The 19,326-nt window shown below is 38.0% G+C and overlaps 1 protein-coding gene across 3 annotated transcripts in view; it reads left to right on the top strand.

Moving 5' to 3' along the window:
• Positions 1-603: 603 nt before the first annotated feature.
• The window catches only part of gpbp1 (GC-rich promoter binding protein 1), a 33,074-nt gene continuing 14,351 nt past the window's right edge, over positions 604-19,326 (top strand). The window contains exons 1-5 of one of the 3 annotated variants that reach the window (XM_062972397.1): positions 604-861; positions 3,914-4,836; positions 5,626-5,695; positions 15,436-15,537; positions 16,748-16,867. In XM_062972397.1, the coding sequence (XP_062828467.1) occupies positions 16,805-16,867 (63 nt within the window). In that variant the 5' untranslated portion in view covers positions 604-861; positions 3,914-4,836; positions 5,626-5,695; positions 15,436-15,537; positions 16,748-16,804. The remainder of the gene's footprint in view (positions 862-3,913; positions 4,837-5,625; positions 5,696-15,435; positions 15,538-16,747; positions 16,868-19,326) is intronic. The other 2 variants (XM_008102771.3, XM_003216178.4) reach the window with 2 other exon arrangements.

Below are 19,326 nucleotides of genomic sequence, written 5' to 3'. Positions count from 1 at the left end.
CCCTCCTTATTATCCAAGTTATTCGCTTATCCAAGCTTCTGCCGGCCCGTTTAGCTTGGATAAGTGAGACTCTACTGTATATAGATAGCAAATAATTCTGGGAGCAAGCAGTGAAAACTCCCGAGATTGACACGCTTCATTGCAGCCTTCCCGGCTGTTTTTTCTTTTCTTTTCTTTTTTTTTTGGGAAGGGGGGATTCCCAATGGGGGGGGGGAAGTATGGCGGATCGACTACGCATGCGCCACCTGGCTGCTTTCGTTCGGGGAATCCCCTTCGAACGTTCGGGATTGTTCCTGGTGACGTCACGCCGGGGAAGGCTCGCAAGGTTGGTGGGCTTATATTTATCTTCAGTCCAAAGAAAAGACAGACGAGGAAACCACGCGGGCTTTAGGACCATGAGGGTTCCACGAAACTTCCCCTCCCCACCTCTCCCTTCTTTCGTTTGCGATTCTCCAGCGCGTGCTACCCTCAAACAGCGTCAGCGAAGTCGCTCTATCTCTCGCGTGCGCGCGCTCTCTCTCTCTCTCGAGCCTCTCTAGTCCAGCCGCGTCTTCGACTAAGAGTGGCGGCGGTTGTTAGGGAAGCTCTCGCGAGACTTCAGGCTGAGGGCATCGCTTTCTGCGGCTCGAAGCGGCGCCATTTTGGGACGGACGAAGTGAGTGGAGCGAGGAGTTTTATGCGAAGCGCGCGGCGGATTGAGAGAGAGGGAGAGCGAGAGAGGGAAAAGCAACGGCTGCCCAAAGACAAGAAGATTTAAATTTTTTTTCGGAAGCTTGGTGAGGATTTGCTGGGATTTGTTGGCTGAGTGACTGCTGCTGTTGCTTTCTTAACCTGGTCGGGACAGGCCGAGAGAGAGAAGAGGTACCGGAAGAAACACAACAATGTTTGTGCCTGTGTCGTGTGTTTGTGTGAGGACTTGAAGCCTCCAGGGCCGAAGCCCTCCTTCTGCGGGAAAGGCTCCTGGAGTTGATCTCTCCCCCTCTCCTCGGTTAAAGTGATACCAAACTGCATTAATGCTACAGTGTCGAGCAGGCATGAGCAAACTTGGGCCCTCCAAGTGTTTTGGACTTCAACTCCCACCATTCCTAACAGCCTCAGGCCCTTTCCCTTTCCCCCCGCAGCCGCTGTTAAGAATGGTGGGAGTTGAAGTCCAAAACACCCGGAGGGCCCAAGTTTGCTCATACCTGCTCTACAGTTACCTTCAGGCCATATGCACAGGGTGGGCCAACCGTCACAAAGGCGCCTGGTGTTTTCATAACTTTTTTTAAAAAAGCATTTTGCATGCAATGTAATATTATTCCCTGTGTGTGTACTGTATACGAGGATGTGGCGTTGTAAATTTAAAAACAAAGGAGCCATGAGATACTGGAGCCCTTTTGTACATTGAGAGAAAAGGTCTCATATTATTATTATTAATAATAATAATTTGTGACTTTTTAGTGTATTTGAACTCTTTGTTTTCATTTTTAGGCTTAGGTTCTGTCCCCAAGATACTCAGTTATTCAGCGTTTATTTATTTACTCTTATTTATATCCTGCCTTTCTCAACCCCCTGAAAGGCACTCAAGGTGGCTTACCGATAGGCAGCAATTCAATGCCTTAAAATAATATACAATCAAGACAAACATTTAAGATTATTCTGCATTTATTTATTTACTATATTTATATCCTGCCTTTCTCAACCCTGAAGGGCACTCAAGGCGGCTTACAGGTAGGCAACAATTCAATTCCTTGAAAACATATACAATTAAAATAAACATTTAATATTAAAATACATTAAAACATTTTTTTAAAAAACATTACATTCACTATTTAAAACCACACTATCCACAATAATAATCCAGGGCATTCTGGTAGTCATTGCACATACAGTAGAGTCTCACTTATCCAACATAAACGGGCCGGCAGAATGTTGGATAAGCGAATATGTTCGATAATAAGGAGGCATTAAGGAAAAGCCTATTAAACATCAAATTAGGTTATGATTTTACAAATGAAGCACCCAAACATCATGTTAGACAACAAATTTGGCAGAAAAAGTAGTTCAATACGCAGTAATGCTATGTAGTAATTACTGTATTTATGAATTTAGGACCAAAATATCACGATATATTGAAAACATTGACTACAAAAATATGCTGGATAATCCAGAACGTTGGATAAGCGAATGTTGGATAAGTGAGACTCTACTGTAATTCCAATTCCATCTATTTCATTGTGAGTATTCTCCGAAGGCTTGATGCCAAAGCCATGTTTTTACTCTCTTTCTGAAGGTCAGGAGGGAGGGGGCTGATCTAATATCATTGGGGAGAGAGTTCCACAGCCAAGGGAAAGGGTTTTAAAATCCAGAAAAAAACATTGAAATCAATAATAATAATATTATCAATAATAAAAGCTTTATTTATATCCCGCTTTTCTCCCTAAACTGGACCCAAAACGGTTTAAAACAATATACATAATAGAATTACTGTATAACCTATAAAAACAAATTTACGGTAAGAAATAAACATATTTAAAAACATTTGTCTAATGCAGTTATTGCAGGCAACTCAACAAGACATGGTAAACATTAGTACAATTCAATAAAAGTTAGCCTTCAGCTTCCAAGTGTTTTGAGTAAGGGATACACAACCTGTATATGAAATATAAGGCAGGCTTTGCTTATTATATTATTTCTATCCTGTTTTTCCCTTCTTTAAAAAGACACTCAAAATGGTTAACAACGTTGAACAGAAATGCACAATTTGAAACTTGAAATATATACATACATTAAAGTAGAGTGAAATAAAGGAGTATTAACGTAGTTAAAATCATTAAAATCTATTAAAATACGCAAACACCATAAGCACCCTTTGTCTCAGTCTTATAAATGTTTTTTTTTAAAGACTATCTGAGAATAAAGGTTTTAGCCTGCCGTTCTAGCTTCTCTAAGCAAATATTTTGAAGAGCAGTTGGATGTAGCATTGAGTTTAAAGAAAGAAACTACTAAGGAGAGAATATATAGCAGTTATTGTTCAGCCTTTTTATTGAAAGAGTATGAAGAAGTCAGTGGACCTTTCCTGGCTGTAAGATGGAAGGGAGGAGAAAGGTAGGAAACACTTGCACATTCCCATAGTTAGAGGCTTACACTCACAGGTTTTCTTTCTTTCACCAGAATATAGCTTCCCTTTGCTTGGTGATTCCTAGAGTTGCTTTCTCTAGTGGCTTGCAGGTTGATGCTTTTGTGTGCATAATTGAAAGTAAGTCTCCGTGATGTCAGCGGCACATACTCCAAAGTAAATAGAAGGGATGGCTTCCATACCACTCTTGTTTTTGTTGCTCTACTTTTGTTTCTTGGTTGGTTTCAATGTCACTTTTCTGTAGAGGAACTGGATAGAGGAATGGCTTCAGTTGTACGTATTTTTAGTTCTGCAACACTCTTGCAGGGTTCTCTGTAAGCCTTGCATTGAGATTTCACACATTTAGGCACTATTTAAAGTTGCATGTTATTACGTTTTGGGAAAAAACATGTTCTTTCCATATGGAGAAAGTGATTTGGGTAGATCAATAATGGAGCTTTTCTCTTTAGCTGTTTTTTTTTAAATAGAGGAATTGCTTTGTTTATTTTTGTTTTCTTTAATTTTGGAAAAATTGGGATTCTCTGCTAGATAGAAACATGATATAAATTTAATCAGATCATAAATTATGACTTGTTTAATTAGTTTTTATTGTTGATGCTTTTCTTAACTATTCATTTTATGATGTTATATGGTATGCTGGGTTTGGCCCCATGTGAGCTGCTCTGAGTCCTTGTTGGGGAGATGGAGGCGGCATACAAAAATAAAGTTGTTATTATTATTGTTGTTACTATTATAAATGCAATGTCTAGAGAGAATAACTGATTGCTGTGTTTTGCTTCTGTTTTCCACTTCTAGGTGACCTGGATTCCAAATGTGAGTCTGGACAACTCACAGTCCTTTGCCTCAACTTGTGAAGAAGAGTTAGCTGGATGTTTATATGCAACTTCTGCTTTGGTTGAGTGAAAGACTGTTGACTATTAAAAAGTGGAATTGAAATTCAGATCTATTTCTCTTGAAACAAATTTAAGGCCTTCAGAACCAGTTTGAAAAGCTCGTGGACCTTTGAAACTTCCCTCCTTCCAAACTGAAGAAGTCATCTCGGACTAATTTTTGCCCATATGGAATGGATAATTGCATAAGTTTAGGCTCTGCATGTTGCTTTCAAAAAGTATTTTTACTTTATAATTCAGAAATTTCAGAGGAGATTGACTCATTTTGCCAACTAGGAGTACAATATTGCTTTAAATGCAGTGTCTGAAAATTACTGGCAACTTTTACGATTTTCATTTTTAGGAAATCTGCTATTTTTTGCAATGAAACCTGATTCCCAATGAAGAGATTAAGATCTTTATTTTTTGTTTGCATTTGTCGAAATTTTTGATGTAGTAAGGAAGCAATATGGGAACATCGAGATAGCTACTGTGTACAGATGCCTGAATTGACTCATAGAAATGTACTTCAATTCAGATGCAGAATCTGACTTTGCAGTTCTGTTCTTTGTGTCATAAGTGTATAGTGGGATATACATGGAATAGGAAAGCAACAACATTTCAAAAAGTAAGACAAAATTTGAACATTAGACCTGTTTAATATCTGGAATAACTTTGTGGAGTCCTTGAATGTGAAGAATGGGTAGCTGATTTCCAAGGGTCAGACCTGTACTGCATAACTACGGATGTAGTATCTTTAAGGAACTCGGGATATATTGTAAAGGAAACAAACTGGAAAACAAAAGTCATAGAGAGTTAATGCCAATCTGCGCAGTTTTCTTGGATTTTGTAAGTATAACAAACATTTTGTTGGTCTAAATATTTATTTGGTAAAAGCTTGAAGATGTTCATTTATGTTTTGCTTGAGTTTCTATCATGGGCACTATTAATGTGACAAGGAAAGGAAATAGTATTTTAATATTTGACAATCACTGTAAATTCATATTGGTATTAATTTGACAGTGTACTTAAGTTCCATATTGATCTAACGCATGACTCTAGAAGATTCACTTGTGTTCTAGTTGAATTTGCATAACTCTTGGGATTTCCGCAATTTATGTGCAAAAGTAAAGGTGATCTTATAGGCTAAATTCAAGTCATATACTGTTAAACTGGACTGGTTTGCCATCAGATGTCCACTACATTCTTTCATGGTTTCTTACTAGTTTATTTATGCAGTAAAGATACGGAAACAATTGTTTCTCTACATTTTGGCCTTGCCCAGTGAAAGTCTCTTGTTGATATATCTGAGCTTTATTGGAGAAGTTGGACATCTTAGTACTGTACTTGTGCAGTAGTTCTGATGTTTAGTGTTGCACTTGATCATTGGCAGGACATCACACTGCCTGTTCTTAACCTTGTGCTTGAGGATTGGTGCCTAAGTTTTCATTAATCTTTTGAACATCCTTTAAAATAGTTTACTTTCCAGAAGAATGGTACATTCAGAAAAACAGATTGATAACTTTTTAAACATTTATCTTGATTTATTCTAAGGCAAAGTGGGCTAGTTTTATTAAGACAGTGAACTCTCCCTTTCTTTAATAGTTCTAAACTGTGTTGTCTAAAATCTTCCTGTAGGTTTATTTTCAACAGAATCCAGTGCTGCCTCAAATAATATGTAAGATGGACAAAACAACCTAGTTCAAAAGTAAGTAACACGTTATTTGAGCTAGTACATTTTTCTTCATAAAGATTATATTGGTGTTAACAATATAGTTGTTATGTGTAGCCTTTAACTTTTGCCCTTTTACATACATTAATAATTTTCCCTCAGCCAATTAAAAAGCCTCAGTTTAGGAGATGACAGAGAAAAATGCACATCAGTCTTAATTTTATTTGCATTTTGGAGTAGGTCCAAATATGTAGGTGGAGACTGGAATCAGTCATATATTTGGTTTACTCTTGAGTAAGCATTAGAAAGTATACCTCAGCTGCTTATAAAATTTTAAAACCTTGATTGGGGATTCTTGGGGTGGAGTTGCTCCAAGTTTCAGTGTGATGAAAAGTTGTATATTGATTATGAAAATGAAAGTGCCATTGTCTAAAAATCACTAGAACTAAGCTAGGGCTCTATTTGCAGTTCCTCTTTCAGTTGAATATGCATAATAGGGCACTGAGTGATATAGTAAGGAACATTACTAAGAAAAAAAATTGACCCTTTTCTCCATAAGTTTCCTTTCACATTAATTTGTATTATTCTCATTATTTTTTATTACATTTGTACTCTCCCATTTCTTTAGAGAAATGTGTGACATTGTTTACAGCCTGAACTTAGTAGTGGCTGTGACCAACTGCTATATATCACTGATATATAATAGCAGAAGTAGGCACATTTCTGGTTCAAAAAGACTCCCACATATAATAAGTGTTGACGTAGGTGTAGGCTAGGTTTTATTCATCCTGCTTTACAGTGTTGTTTCACCTCATCTCTGCAAGAGCAATGTACAGTAAATTAAATAATGAAAAGGTTATTTTTTAAAATAAAATCTTGTTGAGTAATCTTTATTGTTGGGAAGTATTCTACCTTTGCTCTCCACAAAACTCCAGTCTTCTGGGTGACCTTGGCCAATCAGAGGAATGCAAACCCTTTCTGAACCAATCTTACCAAGATATCCCAGTGAGAGGTTCGCTTTAGGGTCTCCATAAGTTGGAATGTTTTAAAGGGACAGCACTATTACAACAAACAGGCATGGGAAGAGCATGAAGGAAAGGTCTTTAGAGATTAAAAAAAACAAGAAATGGGTTTCACATTATTCAAAATGTGTCTGGTCTGAAAGTCGAAACTTGTACTAACATTTCTGTCTCTGAATTAGATCTGGATTGTATATCCTTTATAGCAGTAGCGGCAAACCTGTGGCACACATGTTAGAAAGGGCATGCAGGGCCCTCTCTCCAGGCATGCATTCTGCCCTCCCTCACTTGTCCACCCCCTTATTTGCCTGCCCCTTGTCCACTTGCCACCCCTCCTTCAAATTTGGCCACACCATCTCTAAAAGGGTTGCCATCACTGTTTTATAGTAATTAATATTACATAAATGAGTCTTCATTGTTTATTTATTTATTACATTATCATTGCCATTATTTTAGTACTTATGGTGTGTTTTATTTGCAGTTTCTTTACTTTTTACTCTAGTGTTAGGTTTTTACAATGTAAATGCTTAAAAGTGTATGCTCTGGTGATCAGATATTGCTTTTTGTTTTTGATTTCTTATTTGGGTCAATAAAGTAGGAAGGTGCATTTACCCTATATACCCATGTATAAGTCTAGATGTTTTAGTTAATGATGAACCCAAAAATCCTGGGTTGTCTTATCCACAGATCATTGTGAGTACTGTTCTCTTATTAAAAAAGAAACCATCCCCTTATCTGAATAAAGTGGTGAAAGACAAGATAACCTAAAGAAAGCTCTGACCCTTCCCTCTATTCTCAGTTGTGATGCCACTTCAGGCCTTTTTGAATGTCTGTCTGTGGAAATGATGGTGGCAGCCTGGTATTGGTGTTTTCTTCCCTCTGCTGAATATTTATCCATTTGTCAATGAGTCATATCAAAATCTATAATTTTGTCCCCAAAACCGTCCCTTGATTTGTATATGAGGTCAATTTATACATGAGTATCTTCTATATATATATAAATGTTCTGATAGTTTTCCCCTTAACTTAAACAACAAAAGTACACAACCAAAACACCAAATTTGGCCACAAAAGACGTGGTCATCCAGACTGTGTTTTTACATTAAAAAAACCAAGAAAAATAAAGTCCTAATTAGAGGGAGAGGAGTAACTGTTTCTTTCCCATTGCTGCCAGTTAGAAGGCTAAGCTCTGCCCACTTTGTCTCCTAGCAACCCACTCAGCCATTTAATGTGTGCATTTTATACAGCTGTGTAGAAGGAGCCTCATATAATCCAGTTCTAAGCAGATAATATAATATTATAAATATAGAGTCTCACTTATCCAACATAAACACCCCGGCAGAACGTTGGATAAGCGAATATGTTGGATAATAAGAAAGGAATAAGGAAAAATCTATTGAATGTCAAATTACGTTATGATTTTACAAATTAAGCACCAAAACATCATGTTATACAACAAATTTGACAGAAAATGTAGTTCAATGTGCGGTAATGCTATGTAGTAATTACTGTATTTACGAATTTAGCACCAGAACATCACAATGTATTGAAAACATTGACTACAAAAACATTGACTACTAAAAGGCCAACTGTGTTGGATAATCCAGAACATTGGATAAGCGAATGTTGGATAAGTGAGATTCTACTGTAATATGAAATATTTACTGAGGTATAATAATACAGAACAATATAATCTCTAAAACCAGGACAGTAAATAAAAAGCAACACTCTGAAAGCAGGGAAAGTGGGAATTCCAGAAAGGAAACAATCAGGGCCAGCTAACACTTCCCAGCAAAGGATTCTCCCAGGCAGGAAGCAGCCAGGCTTTGAAACTGCAAGGCCATTAAATGCTAATCAAGCAGGCTAATTTCAGCATTCATACCTGCCACACTGAGACTATTAATTGCTATTCAACCTGGCCAACCAAGGATTCTGCAAGGTAGAAAGCGGCCAGGCTTGCAAGCAGCAAGGCTATTCAGTGCTATTCAACCTGGCCAACCAAGATTTCTCCTTGATAGAAAACCCCCAAGCTCTGAAGCCACAAGGCTACTCTGTCCCATATAAACAGGCTTAGAAAGGATGCCCTATATAGAAAGCGGCCAGGCTTTTAAAAAAGCTGCAGGACTATTGAGTGTAGTTCAAGCTGGCCAAACAACGATTCCCCTACTAAGGAAGTAGCCAGGCTTCAAAGCAGCTCTTTGAGGGTGCTACTCCAGCTACTCCAGAAAATGGCCAGGCTTTGAGGCTGCAAGGCTATTCACTGCTATTCCACCTGGCCAACAAATGATTTCCATAAGCCACAGCAACGCATGGTTGGGCAAAGCTAGTTTATAATAATTATTGTACTGGAAACTGATTCATGGACTTGGTTTACTAACTGACTTCTGGTTGCTACCAACCCTCTTCTTTCCTTTGAGTTATGTGGTTTACAAAGCAGAGTATGGAGCAAATCATCTTTATCTCTATTTTATTAAACAAAAAAACTTGTTTGTTTCCTGCTGCTTTGAAGAGATTCCTGTTGTATACCTGTTTATCATTTTTAGTGGAAATAAGATCTTTGTTTTACTACCCAGGAGGGCTGGCTAAGTTAGCCACTGAAAAAATGGATCTGTGGCAATCTGCTAATGGTTTCTAAACAAACCACAGTATGGAGCCAAAGTTTCTAAATCCTAACTTGTTTACTACCTTTTTTGCATTTCTTGTTTAGAGTTATGATATATTGTGACTGCGTAGTTTGTTTTCTCATTCATTTAAAGAAAGAGCAAAAGGTTGCAATTAGATTTCACAAGGCGTCCATACTTTGATGCTTGCTTTTGCTATACCATTTGTAAGCTGCTTTGGAGAGACCTTGCTATGAGGAAGTACATGTATTATGTATCAATGTATGAATTAAGTCAGTAGTGTTCTGTTGTGTGCAGTGAGTGTTCATTCATCAAAATATATCCATAAAGTTCAACAAGCAAAGTTTTCTAGGGTAGAGAATACTTGCTGTGTGGGATTACTCTTAAATTGAATGGGGCGGATGGAGGTGAAGTCTTGCAGCATCACTTACTCTGCCAGCCAAGATTATGGGAAATTGAAGTTCAAGATATAGACAAAGGTTCATTCTCCTGATTTAAAAATGCTTTGGTATTACTTCGCTACTGTCTAAACAATTTAGTAATCATGAGCAGATGACTGGACCAATTTTTCTCTGAGAGAAAGCAAAAGAATCATCTGCTTTAGATTGCATGTATAGTACTTAGTACAGTTTTGAGTACTACTCTAGATCTTCATGTTTAACTTTGTTGTTTGGTCACATTATCATTTATTTTAATTAGAATCAGGTTAGACTGGATGCACACACGATAAAGGTAATAATCCAAATTATGTACAGAATACAAGGCTTTGTATGCAATTAAGAGTGAGGACACTGCCTATCTGTACTACTCTTTTGACCTTTTTTATACTTAACCATATGTTGTCTTTAGCATATTTCTGTTAATGAGTAGCAATCTTAGAGGCTTGAAGTTGAAGCCAATTTGCATATGAACCTATTTCAGCAGCTTCTGTTACTACCCCAACTTGCTGTTAGAGGAATGTATGTTAAAGAAACTGAAGACGACTGGCTAAATTTGGAGTGAAATGACTTCTCATTCTTGGGCATCTTTAAGATATAAAAGATGACAAGTTTTCCAGAGGGTTTCTGTTGAGCAGGAATGGGGGTGAATAAGGATGTAGAGATATGCTGCCTTTTAGCTTTCTGATCTGCTTGCACTGCTTTCTTCTCTGGAGGATTTGCACTGATTGCTCCTTCCAGATGTAAACACTAAAACAGTCTTCATGTTTAGTAACACGCTGCACTCTGTTTACACAGGATAGTGTTAGGGAAGGTGATCATAAGATTATTTGTCTTTGTTTTGACTTTAAAGATATTTGTTCTTTAATGGTAGCAAAAACTTATGTGTATTGCATTTATAACATAGCTCTGTGTAAATAAGATAGCAGTACAGCAGTTGTGTGTAGAGGTCAATGACTAGTAGCATTTAGATTTACCATAGCAAGGTGAATAGCTAATATAAACTTTCCTTAGTGATTGGTATTCTCTTTGTGCTGTTGATACATTCTTCTACCTAGATCCATTTCATAAGTCTTAAGCTTGGATCTGGAGGTCATGCATACCTTTAAACTGTGGTCTTTGAGGGCCCTAGGCCAGATGTCTAAAGCTACTCCCTAAAAAAAAGGGGAAACCAGGCATAGCTCAGTTAACAAAGCCTCTGGTAAAAAATATCATTTTCCAGAGGCAGTACTATATATTCATCCAACCCCTTTTCTTCCTTATTCTCTGTTCAGCTGGAAGGTTTTAAAATTAGCATCAACATTAAAAGGATGGTGAAAGAGGGTTGAAGAAACAGAATCTGGGGTTGTGTTGTCTGCAATAAGCAGAGACCAAGAAAGCTTGACTGGGAAAGAATGGGGTTCCATTCTAGCCAATCCTACTATAGCAGTGGGGAAAGGAAGATGAAGATATGCTTTTAAGTCATTTACCGTGTACTGTATGTACTCGTGTATAAGTTGAGGGCAGGTTTGGGGGCCAAAATTATAGATTTTGATATGATCTGAGGATATGTCAAGGATCATTGTGTGAAGAGAGGAAAGCAGCCATGCTGACTCGGGGCCAGTCACTCCTGGCCACCACTGCCATTTTTCCATCCAGACATTTAAAAAGCCGGAAATAGCACCATAGTAGAGAGAGTAAAGGGACTCAGTGGTTCCTTTAGCTCAGTGGTTCCCAAACTTACTTGGCCTACCGCCCCTTCCAGAAAAAAATATTACTCAGCGCCCCCTGGAAAGGGGGGCATGGCTTAGAGTGGTTGCCATGGATCCTGCTCAAGAGGGTGGGGCTGAGCCTCTCCCCTAGTCCAAGATGCAGGGCTGGGAGGGGGAGGTGGGTGGGGCCACAAATGGGTGGCCAGGACTGGGATGGGTAGAGTTATGAGCTCTGAGGCAGGGCTGAGCTTCTATCCCTGTCCTGTCCTGGATACAGGGGGTGGGGCTAGAGGAAGGGGTGGGGCCTCTTCCCAAGTGCCTGATGGGGCTGAACCTCTATACCCCGCCCTCGTGTTCTAACAAGCGCCCCAGGGGAAGTATAGAGAGGCTCAGATCTGTCTCAGGCTCTTGGGAAGAAGCCACGCCCACTCCTCTAGCTCCAGCCCCTGTGTCCTAACAGGCGCCTCATGCTCAGCCCTGTTTCCGGCACTTGGGAAGAGGCCCCTCTCCTCCCCTGGCCCCACGCCCATGTCCTAATAGGTGCCATCACTGCCCCCTGGATTGCTCCAGCGCCCACCAGGGGGTAGTAGCGCCCACTTTGGGAATCACTGCTTTAGCTTCTCACCAAGGTGGACTGAGCTCTTGCCTTTTCCTACTCTACTCTACTCAAGGGTTATTTTGGTTTTTTAATTGTGTCAGAAGCAACTTGAAATATACTTCAAGTCACTTCTGGTGTGAGAGAATTGGCTGTCTACAGAGACGTTGCCCAGGGACACCCGGATGTGTTACCATCCTGCTAGGAGGCTTCTCTCATGTCCCCACAAGCTAGAGCTGACAGATTTGAACTGCTAACTTTCAGGTCAGCAACCCAACCTTCAGGTCAGCAGTTCAGTTGGCACAAGGATTTATCCCATTGTGCCACTGTGGCTTCTGTCTTATTTTGATAAGAGGTAGGGTACAATATTCAGATTGACCCATGGATAAACTGACCCAGTTGTTCTGGGTTGAATTTTTGACAACAATTTATAATAATAATATTTATTCATTAATTAATTACCTGCCTCTACTTGTAACCCGAGGTGAGGTAAAACATGGTTAAAACAGCGAGGTAAAACAAAGCACTATTAAAGTGCACATAACAAATGTACTCAGGTAAAAATGCAGTTTACAGTTTACCAATAAAATGCAGGTTAAAATTCACAAGTTAAAAGTGACTGGGTAGGCCATTAAGTTGTGTCTTAAATTCTGACAGATGATTTAGCCCCTTAGAAGACTTAAATGCCTGGGGCAGATATATGGGAGAAGGTGATCCTGTAGATAATCTAGACCCAAACTAGGTAGGACTTTAAAGATCAAAAGCAACACATTGTACTTTGCCCAGAAACTAATTGGCAACTAGTGGAGTGACTAGTATAGGTGTAATATGCTCACCCTTGGATGTTCCTGTAACTAGTTTGGCTGCTGTGTTTTGAAGAAATTGAAGTTTCCAAACTTGGTACAAAGCTAGCCCAATGCAATATAAAGCAAATTGCAGAAGTCCAACCTTGAGGTTACCAGCAAGTGCAATACCAGTTTTTGATCCTCAAATTCTAGGAAGGGGGGCAGTAATGCTGTTAGTAAATGCTGATGATGATCGCAGCAATCTGGGCTAACATTTGGAGAGACGGATCCAGGAGCACTCAGAAGCTGCACACACAGTCTTTCAGGGGGAGTGTAACCTTACCCAGAACTAGCTTCAGTTTCAAAATGTTTTTCTTTATCCAGCCATTACCTCCTCTAGGCTTTCATTCAGAGAAGACGCGACATCCTTAACTATAGCAGTTTTTGAAGGCATGGAGAAATATATTTGGGTGTTATCACTAAAATTTCTAGACTTATACATGAGTATAGGATAGGCATTTTATTTTCTCATGAAAGTGGACTGTTCTATTTTATTTCATAATTATAAGTCTTTGTGATGTATCAGTTGTGAACATTTCACTTTTTGTGTGTGGCTGGAATTCTGTCAAGGCAAAATGCAAGAAAACATTGCTTAAAAAAGGAATGAATTGTCTAAGATATAGGTTATTTTATTTTTGTGCTAGCCTCACAGGCTATCATTTCTAGTCATATGAGGCTTTAATGGGGAATATTTTCGTGATTATGCTTATAGCCAAAAACAAAAGTTAACAAAATGTAAGCACAGCACAACAATCCAGGCATCAAATTTATACATGACAGGCCAGAGTTCCTTCAGATCCCTAAATCATGAGCATTCCAGCGTAAGTCCTGGTTAACCTGTCAAATGTGCACTATTGAGAAGATACTTTTGTTGTATCAGTGATAGAAACAATGTGGTATCCTGTAGTATACAGGAACCGGTAGTGCCATAGTTATTTGAAGTATCATCAGCCTTCCACTTTCACTGGGGTTGGGGGAACAAGGTCCCTAGGAGGGGGGGGACTTGAATTAAAAGGTGACAATTTATATTATGTTTCTTATATTGATATTATATAAATCTCAACAAATCTACTTATATCTTTAAAATTACTATTTTTTAACCCTCTAGCAATTTCTAGGTCCTCCGGCACAGTTCTTTGGTAAACCTCAGCATGAAATCATACTGGATGACCTAGAGATTCCTAAAAGTAACATTTTAAATCAAATAAGTAAATAATCAAATCCACAAAAATCAAAACCACAAATGTGAAAGACCAACTTTGCTGTTACTGACTTTGGAAATATAGCTTGAATGCCTTTGTCATAATTTCCTAGCTTTGTAAAGTTGTTGTTGTTGTTCACCACTATATTTTTAAGCAGGCTTTTCTTGGTGCCTCAGCCATGGGAGGCAAGGTGATTGATTGGCAATCACAGGAGAGGGCTAGCTATGCTGTAGCAACCTGTAGAGTTTATTTCCTAATTAATGTTGCCTTGCACCAAATGTGCAATCCTTTTGAAACCAGTAGATTTTTTTTGCAGGCTTTTAATGTATTGCTATTTTATTTAGTTAACCTTGAATCATACAATTTATTTTATCTTATTTTTGTAAACTGTCCTCAAATCTGTGCTTGAAGTATGCTATATAAATCTATTAAGTAAAGAAAAAAGCCATAAAAGTGGCAGAACACCTGAATAAAAAGTGGTTTCACGTAACTGCCAGACATCACATGTCTTTGGTTCGTCTTCCTTCCCCGTGTAGTGCTTGCAGATTTAAAGATTTTAATGCCTTCAGTCTATTTATGAAGAGCAGTGGTTCTTTATTTTCTTGGATGGTTAACTCCAGGTTGTGTTAGTGGAAGGATGGTGCTTGGCTCTTCAGTTGGAGGTCCTGCAGGACTCAAGAATTATTCCCTTTTATATTTAACATTTACATTAAACTGTTGAGTGGGGTGATGCAGAGTTTTGCAGTGCCTTCTCAGTATACCTCTGACACCACATATCTACTTTTCTTTTTCATGTTTAGCGGGTGTGCTAAATTGATGTTTGGTCATGACAGTGAATTTGATAAGGACCAGTGAACAAGCTTAATTCTGTAGAAATATGAATGTTAGTGAATTATTATTTTGATTTTATCAAACTGTTCAGTCTACTTCATCCAGGGTTGTTTTTGACTTCAACTGTCAGAAATCCCAGCCGGTTTAATAGCTGTTCGGAATTGTGGGAGCTGAAGTCAAACCACCTGGAGAATCAAAGGTTGGGAACCACTGCATTAGAAAGATAGTATTAGTTCATCAGTTCATTGGTTTTGGTCTGAAATGTGCTTGTTCCTGTGAAAGCAGCTTATTGGTACTATTCAATCTTGCAATAAACTCTAATTCTGGGACTGGTCATCTATCTTTGTTGGTATAATAATGTCTATCCAGAATTTTTGATTCCAGATTATTCTTGAAAATCCATTTTCTGCATGATTACTTTTCCCCTTAAAATGACATATTTTGTTTTGTTGTTAGGTTTTTCACGTGTTGAAAACCCTACTATCCAATTTGAATGCTGAATTTTTGTCTGCCCTCATTTTTTTCTTGTACACAGATTTGATAAACACATCTTACAAAATACAAAGAAATACACTGCTGGTTGTGCATTTTGGAAACCCAAACTTTCTGTATGTTGGACCTGTTTCCTATTTCATAGGTTAGAACATTTTAGAATTGGTTTTGAAAAACAGTTATGGCATGGGTTTAGAGGCAATCAGTGTTTAAAGAAATCAGTATGCAGGTCATAGGCATACCTTAAATAGTTTTTTTTGTAATAGAGGCACTGTTCACTAAAGGTGTTCATCATAAAAATCTGAATGTTAGAAGGGAGTAGTTTTGGTGTCTTTTTTATTGTTAACTGCCACCAAATCAGCTTCAGCTTATGGTGACCCTTGGAACGAGAGACCCTCAAGTCTAGACAGCTTATTTAGTTGCAAACCTCAAAGATTGTAAACAAAAGGCTAAAAATCAAAGGTTTGTTTTATTAAAATAGAATCTATAAGTACATCCTTTGATTGTTTCTTTGAATAATAGTTTTTGGTTCTTCTAGTACTGCCAGGATTTCTCATCTAATGTTGTTGTGTTCCTTAAGTTCTTTCTCCTCAAAAAGGGTTTGGAGGGGGTTTGCCTTTGCTTTCCTCTGAGGCTGAGAGAATGTGTCTTGCCCAAGGTCAGCCAGTGACATTCCTTGATAAGCTGAAATTCAAAGCCCAGTCCAGAGAATCTTAATCCAATTCTCAAACTACTATACCAAACTAACTTTCATTGTGAGCAGGATGTTCATGTTTAATTTTAGCCTACACATAGCCCAGTCCTTGCTGACTTGGAATTAATCTGGCTGAATTCAGTACTTGGGAAGAGTGGATCGAATTGCATGTATTCTTAATTCTAATATGTTTTGTGCCTGATATATTTTTTTGTGCACAATGTGTAGAAGATCTAAGCAAAAGTTTTGGGAATTTTTCATTTTCATAATGTGATTCTATCATGGAACCATCCATATGGGGCATAAAATTAGGCTGCTCTTACACTCCCCTCATATCAAAGTGTGGGAATTTTTAAGCAGGCAAATATGATAACTAACCTTGGGAAAAATGCAGGATATAAATAAATATAACAGTACAGCCACAGCAACCTGGATATTAAAATCAGTATTGCTTTAATATTTTTGGAGGCTCCCAGTTTGTTTCTGTTCTACCAGGGCAAATTGACATTTTTGTGACAGCTAATTTATAGTACAGTACTTACTGAGGAGTTGGTTCATGTTTTGTTTTAGCAGTGATTATTGAAATGTAGTTCTTTTCACTTTTTAATTGCCTTTTTGGCCACTGAAATAAAAGAAGATATATGTAATATTTCCCTAACAGGTATTTGCCATGAGGTGTTGAAGCCTTATTTCACTGGTTTGGAGAGATTGGACCTAAATGGCGCAGCATGACTTTGCTCCAGCCTGGCTTAATTTTCCTACTCCACCATCAACATCAAAGGTATGTTCTTATTGTATGCCAAATACCAGAAACTACTTGCCAGGTAGTAAGCTGAAGTGATAGACTTCCACATGTTCTCTACTGAGAATGCAGTAAAACTAAACAGAGATAAAACAGTAAGGCACACAAGGCTACCTTACAACCACCCTAAACATTTTAAAAAGGAAATACACAGATGATCTATAGTTAGCCACCAAAATGGAAATGATAAAAAGTCACTCCTGTACACATTTTAGAAGTCTTCAAGTGGCTTCTAGGGTGCATTTACACTACAGAATTAATGTGGGTTGACTCAATTTTAAACTGCCATGAATCAATAATATGGGCTCATGGGAGCTGTAGTTTTACAAGATCTTTAGCCATCTTTCCCAAGAGTCCTGGTGTCTTATCAAACTAAAAATCCCAAGATTCCATAGCATTGAGCAATGGCAATAAAGGTGGTGTCAAACTACATTAGCTCTGCACTGTCAATGCACTCCTACTTCAGCAGCCTCCAGTGTTGTTGGTGCTAAGAAACATCCAGCTAGAGATGATGTGCAAGGCAGATAAGGGGGGCTTTGTGGGTGTAAAATGTTTTTCTAAAAAGGGGTTTCTTTGTTGGAGACTTCGTTCACTGAACTATGCCTATAACCATTAGAAACTAATGTTAACTAAAAACTTTGGGGATTTTTTGGTCATGGATTTTAGGTTTTTTTCCCCTTTTAAATTAGATGTTTAAGACATGTTCATTACAATAAACATCTTAAAATAGGAAGGGCGAATGGAACATAAAAACAAACATGCTAAAGCCTATACAGGTAGTCCCCAAGTTACTAACAAGATAGGTTCTGTAGGTTTATTCTTAAATTGAATTTGTTTGTAAGTGAGAACAAGTACATTTTTCAGTGTAACTCCATACACACACACACATACATTTGAGAGCTTTAGCTAGCATAGGGAAAGGTTTCGCTGTCTGTGCCCCGTTCAGAAGATTTCTCCTCTCTGTCCTTGTGATCACTGGATTTTGAAAAATTTGGCTTGTTGTGGAAACAAGGATTAGTGATAAAGCTTCAGTGGAGACACCTTTTCCCCATCACAACTCTTTCAGGAGTGAATTTCCCTTCCTAGGGGTAGGTTTCTCTCACTTCCTGTTGTCTCATCCTTGTTCTTATCTGTGAGTCATTTTGGATGTTTTTAACTTGGGAACTGCCTGTAATTATACTAAAGTAGAGTCTCACTTACCCAAGCTAAATGGCCCGGCAGAAGCTTGGATTAGCGAATATCTTGGATAATAAGGAAGGATTAAGGAAAAGCCTATTAAACATCAAATTAGGTTATGATTTTACAAATTAAGCACCAAAACATCATGTTATACAACAAATTTGACAGAAAAAGTAGTTCAATATGCAGTAATGTTATGTTTTAATTACTGTATTTACGAATTTAGCACCAAAATATCACGATATATTGCAAACATTGACTACAAAAATGGCTTGGATAAGCGAGGCTTGGATAAGTGAAACTCTGCTGTATTTAAATAAGGCAGATTTGGCAGTTGACTGTTCATTATTAAACTGTTGTCAATTACAGTATTTTTTTAAAAAAAATGCAACTGTTTATTTGGCATGCTACATTATTGCTGTTAAAAGTGACTGATGAAAGCCACTATCCTATTAACCCAGCAATAGTAAGGACTAAAGCAGTGCTACTCCCAGTGGCTGATGGTTGTAACTACAAACATCTTCAAACTATAATAACAAGCTATCATTAGTGTCAAGGGTCTAGGTCTAGGACCAGAGCAACCCAGATTGAAATACTCATTTAGTCATAAAGCTCATAAACATGCTCCAAATAATTGTGAGGATAGAAATAGAGAGGTTGTGTATGACATCTTTACTTTATTGTAAAATTTAAACAATAGTTATAGAATTATGGCATATGAATGTATTAAATCCTTTTTTAAAGTTAGTGTTAATGTTTTGTAGTAACAGTGATCTAATTGGTTTTTTTCATTGGCGTTTGTCAAATCTCTTGAAGATCTAACAATGGATTTCTTTCAAAATGCATGACCAGTGCTTCAAAGGCTTCTGAATTTGGATAGTCATCAATATCACAAAATTACAGAATTGGCTTATTAAAACTTATAAATACGTTTTGGGTAAGCATGATGTATTACAGATTGTATTACTGTGAGTTTTAGACTGGAGTTAGGGATTAGCACAGTGGTTCTCAACCTGTGGGTCCCCAGATGTTTTGGCCTCCAACTCCCAGAAACCCTGATAAATTGGCTGGGATTTCTGGGAGTTCTAGACCAAAATACCTGGGGATCCACAGATTGAGAACCACTGGGTTAGCAGATCATTGAAGACATCAGGATCAAGAGAGAAGGAACATCATGCAGACTTTCAGATATTGCTGATCTACAAGTCACATCAGCCCTTGTCAGCAAAATAATAATAATAATAATAATAATAATAATA

The sequence above is a fragment of the Anolis carolinensis genome, chromosome 2 (genome assembly GCF_035594765.1).
Source record: "Anolis carolinensis isolate JA03-04 chromosome 2, rAnoCar3.1.pri, whole genome shotgun sequence".
NCBI classification, from domain to species: Eukaryota; Metazoa; Chordata; class Lepidosauria; order Squamata; family Dactyloidae; genus Anolis; species Anolis carolinensis.
The sequence above is the reverse complement of the archived record's forward strand: the minus strand, read 5'-3'. Positions and strand labels throughout refer to the sequence as shown.